Genomic DNA, 13,229 nt, shown 5'->3' with positions numbered 1-13,229 from the left:
GGGTTCCCCGTCGGGCTCCACGCTCAGAGCAGAGTCTGCTTGAGATCTGCTGGCCCTCTGGCCCTGTCCCTCCCCCAACTCATATGCATGTGCTCTCTAAATGAGTCTTTAAAAAAAGGAGGGGGGATGAGAAGAGAAGAAAGTCAAAGATGAGATTCCTAGTATAGTTAATGATAAAATAATGAAGGACAAAAGTCAATGGACAAGTTACAGCTAAGTCAGTGCTAAAGGTACATGTCTGGCGAAAAAGGTGATCTAAGACAACAAAATTCATGGAAAGTCAGAGTCATCAAGGAAAGGACAGAAAGACAGAAGAGATGCTGGAAAAGATGACGAAGGACCAACACGGTGCGGCCCATGTGATACCTGGAGGTTGAGTTGTTCAGTTGCAGCACAAAGTCTCTGAAGGACATTCAGCGCAGGGTTGCTTCCATCCATGTTCTCAGAACTGAAATAACGCTCTACAAATTTATGCGCCTGTTCCTTAATCCAACCTTTAATTTTTTCTCTGCAAGAAGGAAAAAAAAAAGATATTAATTTCAGTCTCCGTGTATAGAAAGGATTTCAATTATAACTCCACATCAAAGGCAAATAGCTGCTACACTTAAAACTATTTTCCACCTATGCTTCTAAAATTCAGATGAATCAAATTGTCATTTTCTTTCTTTCCACCCACCCTCAAGATTGATCATTTATTTATTTATTTGACAGAAAGAGAAACCACAAGTAGGCAGAGGCAGGCAGAGAGAGAAGGAGAAGCAGGATCCCCATTGAGCACAGAACCTGATGCGGGGCTCGATCCCAGGACCCCGGGACCATGACCTGAGCTGAAGGCAGAGGCTTAACCCTCTGAGCCACCAAGGCGCCCCTAAGTGTCATTTTCAAAATGGGCTAAGGTATAGTAGAGAAATGCTCATGTACTTAAACTATAATTCAGATCATTACATGAAGAATATACAAAAAGTTCTAACTTCTTGGGAACTCTACCCCTAAGTGTTGGCCTGAAAGCAACTCTACATGGCTGCTTCATTAGGTACAGACATACCTGCTTTGTCCTTTATCCTGTTCCTTGGAGAACTAAACTGAAGAACTACAGGCCAGGAACCTGCACCTGTGCTATTAGCTGAGACGTGGCTATTTAAATTACAAATTCTGATGGCTTTAGATATACATTTGCTTATTTTCTTAGTAACCAAAATTGGGAAAGCAACCAAACAAATTCACCCCCGCCCCAAAGCCTATCTCTTAACCCAGTTGCATTTAATTTTTAAAAATTTCTTCTTTGCAGAGGAAGTAATTCTTGTTGGTGTTACAACCAGAGACCAAAAAACTAAATAAAACAACTCAGAAGGGCTGAAAAAAAATTTTTTTTTCAAAGCCACACACTGAAAAGATAAAAAATTTTAAAAAAACAAACAAACAAAACAAAAACAGCCAAAGAGGGGCGCCTGGGTGGCTCAGTGGGTTAAGCCGCTGCCTTCGGCTCAGGTCATGATCTCAGGGTCCTGGGATCGAGTCCCGCATCGGGCTCTCTGCTCAGCAGGGAGCCTGCTTCCCCCTCTCTCTCTGCCTGCCTCTCTGCCTACTGTGATCTCTCTCTGTCAAATAAATAAATAAAATCTTTAAAAAAAAAAAACAAAAAAACAAAAAAACAGCCAAAGACTGGTATGTGAAAAAGTTTAGCTGATACAATTCTAAATAGCTTAGACCAAACAAGCCTCCACTCTAGGGTCCTTAAGTTCCACTGTGAAGGGTAGAGGAAAGAAGGGTATCATAGAAGGGGGAGTCTGTGTGCGCGCATACAAAATATGTCAGCTTTCCCTTCTCTAGAACAAAACTAAAGAACAGGTTCCATGTTTTGTTTTGAACATATGTTAACTCCCAACCAGAAATGTTGAAATGGTTTTGAAGTGTGACTGAATTTAGGAAAAAGCCAGAGTTCAAAAACTAAAAAATCTTCTCCATTCTTGAGCAATGCCATTTCTGAGCATAAATTGAAAGGCTCTGTTTCATCTCCACGTAGTAAATGTGCTGACTGCAAGAATGTAGTGTTTCACTAATCTCAGAACAAAAGTAATACAGAATTCCCCCACTTCACCTATTATTGGATATGGTGTCCTTTGAGGCCGCCCTGGCAAGACCACTAACTCCCGCAGTTCGTGCTGGTTCAATGTTGTTGCTGTTGGACTGTGCGCTTAACCTTCCCCACGTTTTTGGGTTCAAGCTTGCCAGGAAAGACGACTTAGGTGACTGAGTAGTGGTAGGGCTTTTAGCTATAAAAAGAAGCGGTAATGAGAGTTAAGTCATCTCAGCATACTGATGAAAAACCAACCGAATTTTAACATTCCTGTTTATAATACTAGATGAATTTACTGAAACAACTGTTTAGGAAACCCAGGTGTGCTTAAAAGCTGTCAAGAGCTTTCAGAAGTACATGCCTCTCACTGCTACTGTCCTTCCCTCTGCAGCCCACCACATTACCAAAGCAATTACCTTGATTGTCTACTTTGTCATCATCTCTTGGAGGTGAATACTTTGGCCTTCTTGGCCCTCGTTTTGGCAGTCGTTTTCTCTTTAGAACATCACTTAATCGACTATCACATGGGAAAACATGGGATAAGTTTAGCAATTACCACGCTTTATTATCATCGCTCATTGAAAAGCAAGCTAAAATGGCAGAAACAAGGAGTTGTGAAATATTGCCACAAAAGGGTATTCTTCATTTTATGATTACTTATTTAATGCAGACTCTGCACTAGCCGTGTTTAGAGGTCTAGAAACACAAAAAATGATTAATCCAGAAAGAGAGCTTATTTGACTACACTGAACTACTTAAAAAAGTAAAACCAAATAGAGTATCTGATTAATTCCGTGTTAAAACTCTTACTATAAAATTTTGTACACATACAGAAAAGTACAAAGAACAAATTTAGGATGCAAAGAAGCAATATTAAAAAGAACTGTGCTATCAAACTAGAAAAAGAATGTTAAATCTGATTATCATATTTCTTCCCTAAGTTAAATGACAAGAATAAGACATATACAACAGGACTCTGAATGTTAAAGATACTTTCCTGATACTACCCAAAGTACTTTCATAGTATGTAATATAGTAACATCCTAAATGAATGCATTTATAAATAGTTTAGTGATTTTTTTTTTTACTCAGAATTACCTATAAACAAATCTATTAAGTCATAGTGCTAATAACCTGTTTTGAATTAGAATACCTGAAACAGAACATACACAGACTTTGTCTTATTTTTAATACTCTTAACAACAGTAGAAGCAGTTTGAAATATCAATAGATTCTCAGAATAACAAAACTACTTAATATGGAAAAAATGTTCGGGCTCCTGAGTGGGGCAGTAGTTGAGTGTCCGACTCTTGCTTTAGGTCATGATCTCGAGCCCTGTGTTGGGCTCCGCGCTCAGCATGCAGTCAGCTTGAGTTGGTCTCTCCTTCTCCCTCTGTTCCCCCCACCAACCCTGTGCTAGTGCACTCTCTCTCTCGAATAAATAAATACATCTTTAAAAAAAAAAAAAAAAGGTTCTGGTTCAGTTGGTCTGCAACCCAAATAAAATTAGAAAAAACAAACAAACAAACAAACAAACAAAAAAACCCCAGAAAAACAAAAATAAAAAACCCTTTAAAGGACTTCTAACATCTGATATGTATATTAAGATCACAAACTAATATGTTTATGCTTCACAATCAAGACAAGTGAACTTTTTTCTTTAAAGATTTATTTATTTTAAAGAGTGAGAATTTTAAAGAATTTTAATTTTAAAGAATGCAGGTGAGGGAGGGGCGTGGGGGGGGGGGAAGAAATATTCCCACAGATTCTGCATTGAGCATGGAGCCTGACATGGGGTTCGATCCTGAGCCAAAACCAAGAGTTGAATACCTGAACAAATGAATCACCCAGGCACCCCAAGGACAAATGAACTTTCAAACACAACTAAATGATTCCCCCTTCACAAATTTACATGAACTTTTCTTTATTTGAAAGCATATTACAAAGGAATGGAACTGCTTAAAACTTTAGAAGTTTTCCCTCATTTTTTTAGAATTTTCAACTCTAGAAACTATAATGAACTCTAATTCCTTTAAGCGGCTCAGAAATACTGCATTTGTCTGAGCTACATCACATTTCACCAAGCACCTGATGTCTCAGGCACCACGCCTGCGCTAGAGAGTGAAACCCTGCAGTAACACAAGTTACTACAGCAGCCGGGACAAGAAGTCATTCTGGAAAGGAAGGGAAAAGAGAGGCAGGCAAGGCAAATCCAACTTGAAAAGAGAGAAGGTGAAGGATCCCCAGTATATTGCCCAGGCTCAATCCCGTTGGACTGGGCCCCTGACATAGGTATCACCCAAACTAAGCAGCTTCCTAAAATAACAGCCACTGTGTCAGAAGTCTCAATCTGCAGCCCACGTCCGAGAATTGCCAAAATTCTTATTTAAGCTAGAGAGGACAAGTGCCACCAGGTGGCACCAAAAGGAGCTGGAATCCTGAGCGAGATAAGCTTCTTAGGACAACACCACCTTGCAGCTGACAGGATTAAATGTTTGGACCTCACTTATTAAGTACAGTATGTTTTACCCAAATCTATGTTACACCTTAAAAGGAGCAGGAAGGAGTATTACACTAACTACACTCTGAATTCCAGAACTGAATCTGTTGATCATATGCGTCATATAGCAATACTGAGTTTCTAATGTCAAAGAAACAAAAACACTTTCAGAGTGTAATTTGTTTCATCACAACAAAATGAAAACTAAAATGAGGGTCTGGTAATGTTCTCAGAAGCACAGTACAATAAAGGGGTAGCGAGGTGGAAGCAGACCTATTTTAAGAACTCCCAATTTCTTTTATTAAGAGCAAAGTTGCCCTTTGCCAATTAATGGGAAATCAGGTTTATTCCTGTAGAGTTCAAAGAACTCCAGTGTTTAATATTTCTATCTCACTATCTAGATGTCTTGAAGTTGGTATGTATGCAACAGTGCAGTAAATATGCCATTAAATATGAGGGTTCAAATCCTACATCTGTAAAGTAAATGTGTGACACTGTACTACTCATCATTGACTTCTCAATTAATTCACTCAGAAAGTTGCCTGAGCCTCAGTTCCCTGACATGACACAGGAAATACCTAGCATCTCTTGTGGTTCCTAAGCACGAATCAACAGAGTGGCTTTCCCATAAGTGTTCGGTCTCTTCCCATGCCTGTTAAACATCGAACTAAACAGGATGGGAAAACACAAAGTGTCCTCTCTAATATTTTACCATTTTATTCCCTGTGTGAATCTCAGGTACCAGGACACAGGTAAAGGTAAAGAGCATAAAAATCAGCACAAAACTCTGACTTACCCTTGAGGGCTCAGATCTAAAGAATCATCTCTGCTGTGCTGCAAGCTCGGGGACCCCAAGTCAGCCGTGGCGTTAGTGGCGGCTGTGGCTGTTCCACTGCTGACTGACGTCGTGGACCCCAAGGATCCCGACCCATTCGTACATGCCTTTGGTGGACTTGTCAACAAAGACTCTGATTCTGCTAAGTGTTTTACTTGATGCATTACACCTATGTAGTAACAGATTTAACAGTCAGTTTTAACCAAGACCACTTCCCCACGATTACAGAATCTAAATGCTAACACTGATTCACGGGGAATGAATTAAAAGCATCCAGCAAATGAGGGTGGGGGTAGGGTGGAGCATGATGACTTAGGTGCCAGGGTTTTGGACTTGACTCCATTCTGGAAAGTAGGAGGCAAATTCAACCTTAAATAAAGAGATCTAAATTCAAAATGTGATCACAGGAAATTTAACAGAGTTGCACATAAAGTTCTACTGGAAATTCAAAATACCATAATAAAAACAATGAACAACAAAAATGCAGTAGTGCTCCTGTGGCTTGATAGCCAGGAGAGAAAGACTCACTACAGTTTTAAGCTGACTTCAAATGCACAGTGAGACAAGATCACAGTAACACCACTGGCCAAAAGAGAACACCAGCAATCCAAGGATGGTGATTTTTCACAACCTCGCAGGAGACAAGGGGAGCTAAACAGCAACTTACAAGGCAGAGGTTCACATCTGGGCTAGAACCACAGGAGAATGCACATGGTGGACAGTGGTGGTGGGGAGTGGGGGGTAGTTGCCAAGAACAACTGTATGCCAAGGTATGTATGAATGTATGTTCACACATTCACTTTTTTTTTTTTTTCTGGGAAACAGTCCAGAGCTTTCCATCAGCATTCTTAAAACAAACTAACAAACAAAAACCACAAAAACACAGCAAAACACAAAATGTCTGAATGAACTCGAACTTGAGGCATTCACATTCCACAAATAATATCTACAGCAGTAACATGACAGACTGGGTGCTAGATACTAAGAATATGGCAACAGATGAGAAAAATGGATTCAGGCAGTTATCGGGGACAAAACAAAACAATGTAAGAAATTATAAATAAAAAATAATCTGCCCTTTACAAAGTAAGTTCTGACAGAGCACACAGCAATCGGGACCCTACAGACTCTGAAAGGAAGGTGAGGTCCCCAGGAATAAATGACATTTAAGAGGAACCTAAAAGAATAGTCTATCTAGCCAGATGCAAATTAGAGAACTAATCAAAACTCCTCCATAAACTTCATACTGTATTTACTATGTAAATTTGGAGGGATGGAAATTCCAATCTGATGGCATAGTGATACTGTAAATGTAAAAAGAAAAAAAAAATCACTGTGAGAAAAAGACATATTCTGATATACTTCCAAATCAGAAAGATGAAATAGATGTGAAAGGTAATACTAAAGCAAACAACAACTAATACAGACCATGAAAACCAAAACACAGAATGCAAATTAAAAATAATCCAAGGCTAAAAAGAACATAATCTATGTGATCAAAGAAGTATCTATTCATAAATGCACCCATCTGCTAACGACAGTTAGAGTTTGCCTTCTGTTTCATGTAAATATGTAGAGTTGGGATTTTAAAAAAACTAAAACAGAACTAGTAAGAAATAGTGAAGACCTCTTTCCACTTAATACTCTGACACTAGCATGACTACAGCACTCTTGAGATGTGACAAGAAACAGAGCCAGTGTAAGGTGATGAAAGAAGGGTAATAGACCATATGCAGAAAGAACCAGGACTGCTGATAAGATGGAAGGTGAAGCTAAGAAGGATTACTTGAGGGTAAAACACCATTATTTCCTGTGTCCTCACACAAGACCAAAGTATCTTCAAAGACCAAAAGAGCCATAAAGAGATTTGTTGATGAGAAAAAACTCCTTTAATATCTTGGCATGTTTGAAAAGGATAAAACACCCAAATGAGCAATACGATTTCATCTCTGTGATCTTCAAAAAGAGAATGGAAAAGTACTATGTCTCCAAGACTGACATCCATGTTCAAATTCCTCAAATTAGGAGACTAAACCCAAGGAAGTTAATAACAATCCTCTTTACTAGTGTTCTGATCTACTAATGGGATTCACTGGGAAAGCAAGTGAACTCTTGATTTTTTTCAAGCATTCTATGGGCAGGTGCACATTATCCACATGAAAAGGAACGTCAAGGATCGCTTCTGGCCCATGAACACTCAGATCACTAAAACATAACAGTGTTTAACATCCGCCCGTTAATCTCACACAACATCAGTTAACAGATTTTACAGAAGACACACTTAGATGTACGTAAGTTACAAGCATCAAAACTTCTTATGTAAAAGATTGAAGCTTAATTTTTATTCTAAATTAAAGCTATACGGCTACTGAAATACTATTTAGACTAAAAGATTAACCATTAATTAATTATCATGAATGACATTACCTTCTCTTCTGAAGTAAACACTAAAAATATCAGGTAACTTCTGCATTAAGATTTCTGCCATCTGAAGTGCTCCAACTACTATCTTCAGGTCTTGGCTTGACAGCATGGAGGCAATGTGACTAAAAAAAGAAAGCATTCGCATATAAAACATCTGTCTGAACTTGAGAATTATTTTTGGCCATACTACTTTAATTTTGAGAGCAATATATTTTCACTGTGAAAACAACTGAAATTTGTCTTAAATGCTTAATGTCTGCATTTCTCTTTCTCAAGGTGTGCATAAATATAAAGAGACAATGGAGGCCTCGAGACATTACAAATGAACTGTTTTATGCAATTTTTTTCTACATTATTACTTGAAAGATTGCTGAGATTACTTGCAGAGACTTGAATTTCTACAACGTTTTACTATTTTCATGAACACACCTTGAAACAGCATGATTTTTCAGGACATCCTTCAGAAGTTCAGCATCCGCAAAATAAATTATCCTAAGAATTGCTCTAAGGCACTTATGTCTGACCGCAGGTCCCGCTGAGGAACTATACACTTCATAAAGAACACCAAATAATGTCTTAATAAAAGACTTAGCCAGTTCCGGATCCTCTTTCATAAGCTGTGCTCGAGCATCATCCTTCTTTAACTCTGAATATCCACCTGTTAAAAAAAAAAAAGTCCAATTCTAAACTTACAGACCTCACAAATACAAAAAAGTAAACAATAGAGCCTTCAACTTGCTGTAATTATTTAAAATGTTTAAAAAAAAAAAAAAAAAAAAGAAGACCTTAACTTATGTAATGTAATCACCTGGCATCCACAAAGACACCAAAGGCAGCATTAAGGCAAAACTGAGCCAGCTAGAAAGAACAAGGTATCAGCGCAGTGTACCTCTTGTTTTAATAGCATGTGTTCAACAAAATACCATGGATATTTCAGTATTAGCCAGCTAAACCACTGGTAAGAAATAAACAAAGTTCACGAAATGGACAGTAGGTATGTGACTAGAAGCTATGGAAAAACAAGATGATCTGTGGCTTTTCTCAGAGGAAACAAGGTTCAGGGGAAATAAAGTGATAAGGAAGTAAGCTCTAGACCAGGAGTAAGCAAAGTATGGTCGAAAGGCCCAATCTGGCCCAGCTCCTCTATTTTGGGGGGTGGGCGGGGGGTATCTTACTGGAGCATGACCACATACATTTCTTTCTCTTTTTTATATGGTTGTTTTGCGCTACAATGGCAGTATGCTGTACAGGCACTGTACAATCCATAAAGCTTTAAACATTTACTATCCGGCCCTTCTCAGAAGTCCACTGACCCCTACACTCTATACTAGAGGTGCAAAGCGAGAGACTGAATCCCCAAGGACAGAGACAAATGTCAGAAACCTAAACAGAAAAAGCTATTCTTCATTAGCGAAGAAGAGAATTTTGATAGGAACGTGTAACAAAAAAGGTTGTAAAGAACTAAGCAGATAGATAGGTGTGTGTGGATCTAAATGTGTAAGAGGAATAAGAGGATCAGATTTTAAAAAACAAAACAAAACAAAAAACAACAGAGGCCAATTCCAGCGGGAGCCCAGGACACTACAAAATCACAGACCAGGAAAAAAATGTGGAAGGTCCCATGTCAGCAGTGCTGGCTCATGCATCAGTTAGAACATGACCAAAAAAAAAAAAAAACAAAAAAAAAAACAAAACAAAAAAAAAAAACAAATTAATTACCACTACACAATGGTTTTAATCTTAATAAAGACACTCAGTGAAATAATGACTTATCATGAGAAATATTATTCATATGACAATACAGTACTATTAACTCAAAAGTACTTACTAGTGTTAGTATTGGCTAAGGGGTTAGGTTTTCTCTGAATGGCACGTGCTGTTCCCGTGTCCTCATTGATTTGCTGCATAGAATTAAAATCAATAGTATAAACTCGTCCCAGAGTGGACAAGCTTATCTCATCCTCACCGACCTGATGGGCTGCCTGAGAGCAAAGAGAGAGAAACCTTGAATATAAACATGGAGAAATCTATTAACTTAAGACACGGTGGGACCCTCCATAAATGCTAACTTACATATTTATTTCATCAGGTTTCAGATGGTGAAGTAAAAGAGTATGGAAGATTTAACAGTGTGGCCAAGACAAAACTCATTCATTTAATAAATCATTTTTAATTAAACACAATTATACACCACAGACTCTATAAGGTCCCTGGAGATATAAATACAGATCAATTCCTGATGGAAGATCCAGTCATGTAGAATCCCTGACATAAGGAAGACATCGTTTATATTAAGAAAGCTTTTAAGACATTGCTGATAGAAAAAAAATTTTTACCCGAAAAAAATCTTAGTATCTAATTCTTAAGTTAAAATAGTATTTACATCATAGATTTTTAGCAGCCCACAAAATCTTCTTTAAACAAAATGATTCTATAAAATTATCCTGAGGTAAAAAGACTTTCCATTTAAATGATACTTTAAGATTGAAAGCAACACTCCTGGACCTAGGAGAGTAACCCCTAGGGTGTACATGTGTGCACAGTACATAAATACAACGACACGCTTTGATTAATACTATTTGCTTGAGATAAGACAGTCAAAAAATGTGATAGAATACTCATTCTTAGAACAGTCCAGGCTACGGAATTCTTAGGCTAAATCAAAGACAGGACTCCTTAAGCGTAAGAGAGTAAGCTAACAGGGAAAATGCAATTAACAGGACAATGCTAAAAAGAAGGCAGCTTAATGGTAGAGACCATGGCCTGCTTATATACTAAGGTGAAGAACACACGCCAAGACCCCTTACACCTCACTCCCTCCTGAAAGCTGGCTCAGAACTTAAAGTCTTAAGAACTCCTGATTTTATAACGGAAGTCAATGCTTTCAAAGTTCTTTTTCAAAATTTCATTTTTAACAACTAATGGTAGAAGACATCTTTAAAGAAGAATGCCTCTTCAATTGTGATGCTCTTAAAAAAATTCAAATATCACAGACTGAAATTAGAAAATATAGTATGACTTAAAGCTATCTCCCATATTGAAAATACCAGTAAATGATGCATGGTGTCCCAAATAATGCAGTGACCCACACTTCCTAACTGAAGGCCATTTTGCTAACCTGAAAAATTTCTGAAATATTTCAATGCATACTTAATATGGAAGTTAACAGAAGTAATAAAAATCACACATAAAACCTTCATAGAAAAACACTAAATATTTTGGTGCACCTTTCCTTTTCATTATTCCTCTTATTTTGCTGAGTGCCCCAAAGAGTCACAAAGTTCTGAATACTGTGTTCATTTTTCCATATCCCATTTTATGTCACTGAAATGTATCCCATTAACATGTGGACTACATATGAGGCTGGTGGGTATCAAAACTCACTTAACCATTTCGTCACCTAGACTTTTATACTAAAATTGTTTCCTTGTTTTTGTTCTATAAAATATGCTGACAAACAGCTATTTGTCTACAAATATTTGTTTATGGGAGGCATCTTCTGGGTGGGAAATAGAGGGGCTTTGAAAATGTATAGCCTGACTCCAATGTTTCCTTTTAGAAATGAGGAAACTATGGAACAAAGAACTTAAATTACTTGCTCCAAGTCAATCAGGTAGTTAGCAGCTGAAGCAGTTGACCTGAACAGAAATGAGGACCTTGTTCTCAGGAGACAAAATGAGAGAATCTTGAGTTAATTCAAAATTGAGCACATTTAAGTACACATATCCACCTCCCCACTCCATCCCTACACCCACTCGCCACCAAAATAGATATATTTAAACGGTACGATGAAACTACTACCTCAATGATCCGGCTGTCAATCCTGTTATAGGGATGCCAGAGGCCTCGGTCATCACGCCACTGCCATATTGCACCATCTGTGTTCTGCGCATTTCCCTTCTTCAGCATGGTATCAACTGCAAAAATGCCTTCTTTTGGTAAACATGGCATAAGTTCGCTGAAAACAAAGGTGCAATTATTTCATTAAGTAGCTTCCTGAACTATTAGTAAATGACAGATCTCTCAAGTAAAATACCCGCATATAAGCCGCAGTTCTTATCATCAGCCCAATCTTTACCAAATCAGAGATGTCAGTTCATACAGTTCTTGAGGACTTCGTGGAACAAGATCAATCTGTTCTTGACAACTTCCGTTAGCAGCACCGCACAGGAGAAAGTGAAGTGTTTCTGCAATGTCTGTAAAACCAGTAACAGAAACCAAAAACCCATGAAACTAGTTATATTACCTCATTTAAAAGGCAATCATTCCTATGGGGGAAAACAATCAGAATTATTTTCTTACAGTCAACTATCCATGAATAAAAAGTTTAAAAACGGGTATTTTTTTATATAGCAATATGCCATATATAGGAATTAAAAAGCCAAATGAGCTATAATGAAAACATAAAAAAAGAAATTTATGAAAATTTTCTCTTCTAAAGGCTTCAGTCTGAGTCCTAGTTGGCCATTTAAACAAAATACACACCAGACAATTTGGGAATTTTTAAATTTTGTTTTTGGTTTTATTTGTGTGTGAAGAACACAGTGCTTTGTACAAAAGTGCAGTCAACGTACATTTTAATCCCCATTCAAGTTTATTTGCCTTTAGTTTAAGTATACTGAAAACGGGTGGTCAACACAATGAAACAAAGAAATTATAAGCATCAAAATATTACCATACTCTGGTCAGGAAGTAATTAATTACCTTAAAGACAAACATGCCAACTTAATACAAAGGTCATTAACATATCCTCTACCCTAAGTTTCCAATGCCAGAAGACATCAATTTATAGAGGAATTTGCATGAAAACCAGCCTCCCACAAGAACACTCTAACATGAGGAAGTTCCCATTACCCACAGATTTAGTCATTCAAATAACTAAAGGTACAGACGGCACTGGGCCTTTGAAAAATACAAACATTTCATTGAAATGTTTTGGCAATAATCACTAAATTTTGTTATGGAAGAAAGTATTCACTACTAATCTGGGCAAAAGCCTATATAGTTAAATTGCTGCCCCACATAAATTTCACTAAGAAATTTATTTTAAATTTCTTGAGAAAGTACAGTCTTGCCAACTCTCTTCAGAAATGTGAATACATATCTTTAATTTTTTTTAAAAAAGAGATGAGAGGGTGACAACATGCTTCCTTTGTGTTACTGCTGAACAAATAAAATCTAAGTCTAGTGGCCTCCAAGTGATAAATGTATGGCAAACTTCATGGACTAATAAGCAAAAGGTGAGAACAGTCATCCTAAGGGGGAAAAAAGTCCGAAATGGTAAAGCACAACAAGTCAGTGAACAATTTCCTAAAATGTTTTAGAGAAATGTGGTGCCACACATGGTAACAAGAAATAATCTGGATTCAAACTTCAGGAGATGGTGGGCTCAG

The 13,229-nt window shown here is 37.6% G+C and overlaps 1 protein-coding gene across 50 annotated transcripts in view; it reads right to left on the bottom strand.

The window, feature by feature from the left end:
* TRIP12 (thyroid hormone receptor interactor 12) overlaps positions 1-13,229 on the bottom strand; it is a 146,098-nt gene that overhangs the window by 27,770 nt on the left and 105,099 nt on the right. For 18 of the 50 annotated variants that reach the window (XM_082690700.1, XM_082690705.1, XM_082690718.1 and 15 more), the window contains 9 exons: positions 11,915-12,032; positions 11,638-11,794; positions 9,665-9,818; positions 8,266-8,494; positions 7,840-7,958; positions 5,374-5,581; positions 2,494-2,594; positions 2,099-2,273; positions 367-508 (listed from right to left, as the gene is read on the bottom strand). In XM_082690700.1, coding sequence (XP_082546826.1) covers positions 367-508; positions 2,099-2,273; positions 2,494-2,594; positions 5,374-5,581; positions 7,840-7,958; positions 8,266-8,494; positions 9,665-9,818; positions 11,638-11,794; positions 11,915-12,032 — 1,403 coding nt within the window. Of the gene's footprint in view, positions 1-366; positions 509-2,098; positions 2,274-2,493; positions 2,595-5,373; positions 5,582-7,839; positions 7,959-8,265; positions 8,495-9,664; positions 9,819-11,634; positions 11,795-11,914; positions 12,033-13,229 lie in introns of all 50 variants that reach the window. The other 32 variants (XM_082690687.1, XM_082690695.1, XM_082690709.1 and 29 more) reach the window with 3 other exon arrangements.

This window comes from Mustela nivalis (assembly GCF_964662115.1).
Source record: "Mustela nivalis genome assembly, chromosome: 11".
In the NCBI taxonomy this organism is placed as follows: domain Eukaryota; kingdom Metazoa; phylum Chordata; class Mammalia; order Carnivora; family Mustelidae; genus Mustela; species Mustela nivalis.
Note: the sequence above shows the minus strand (reverse complement) of the source record. Positions and strands in the feature narration are given on the sequence as shown.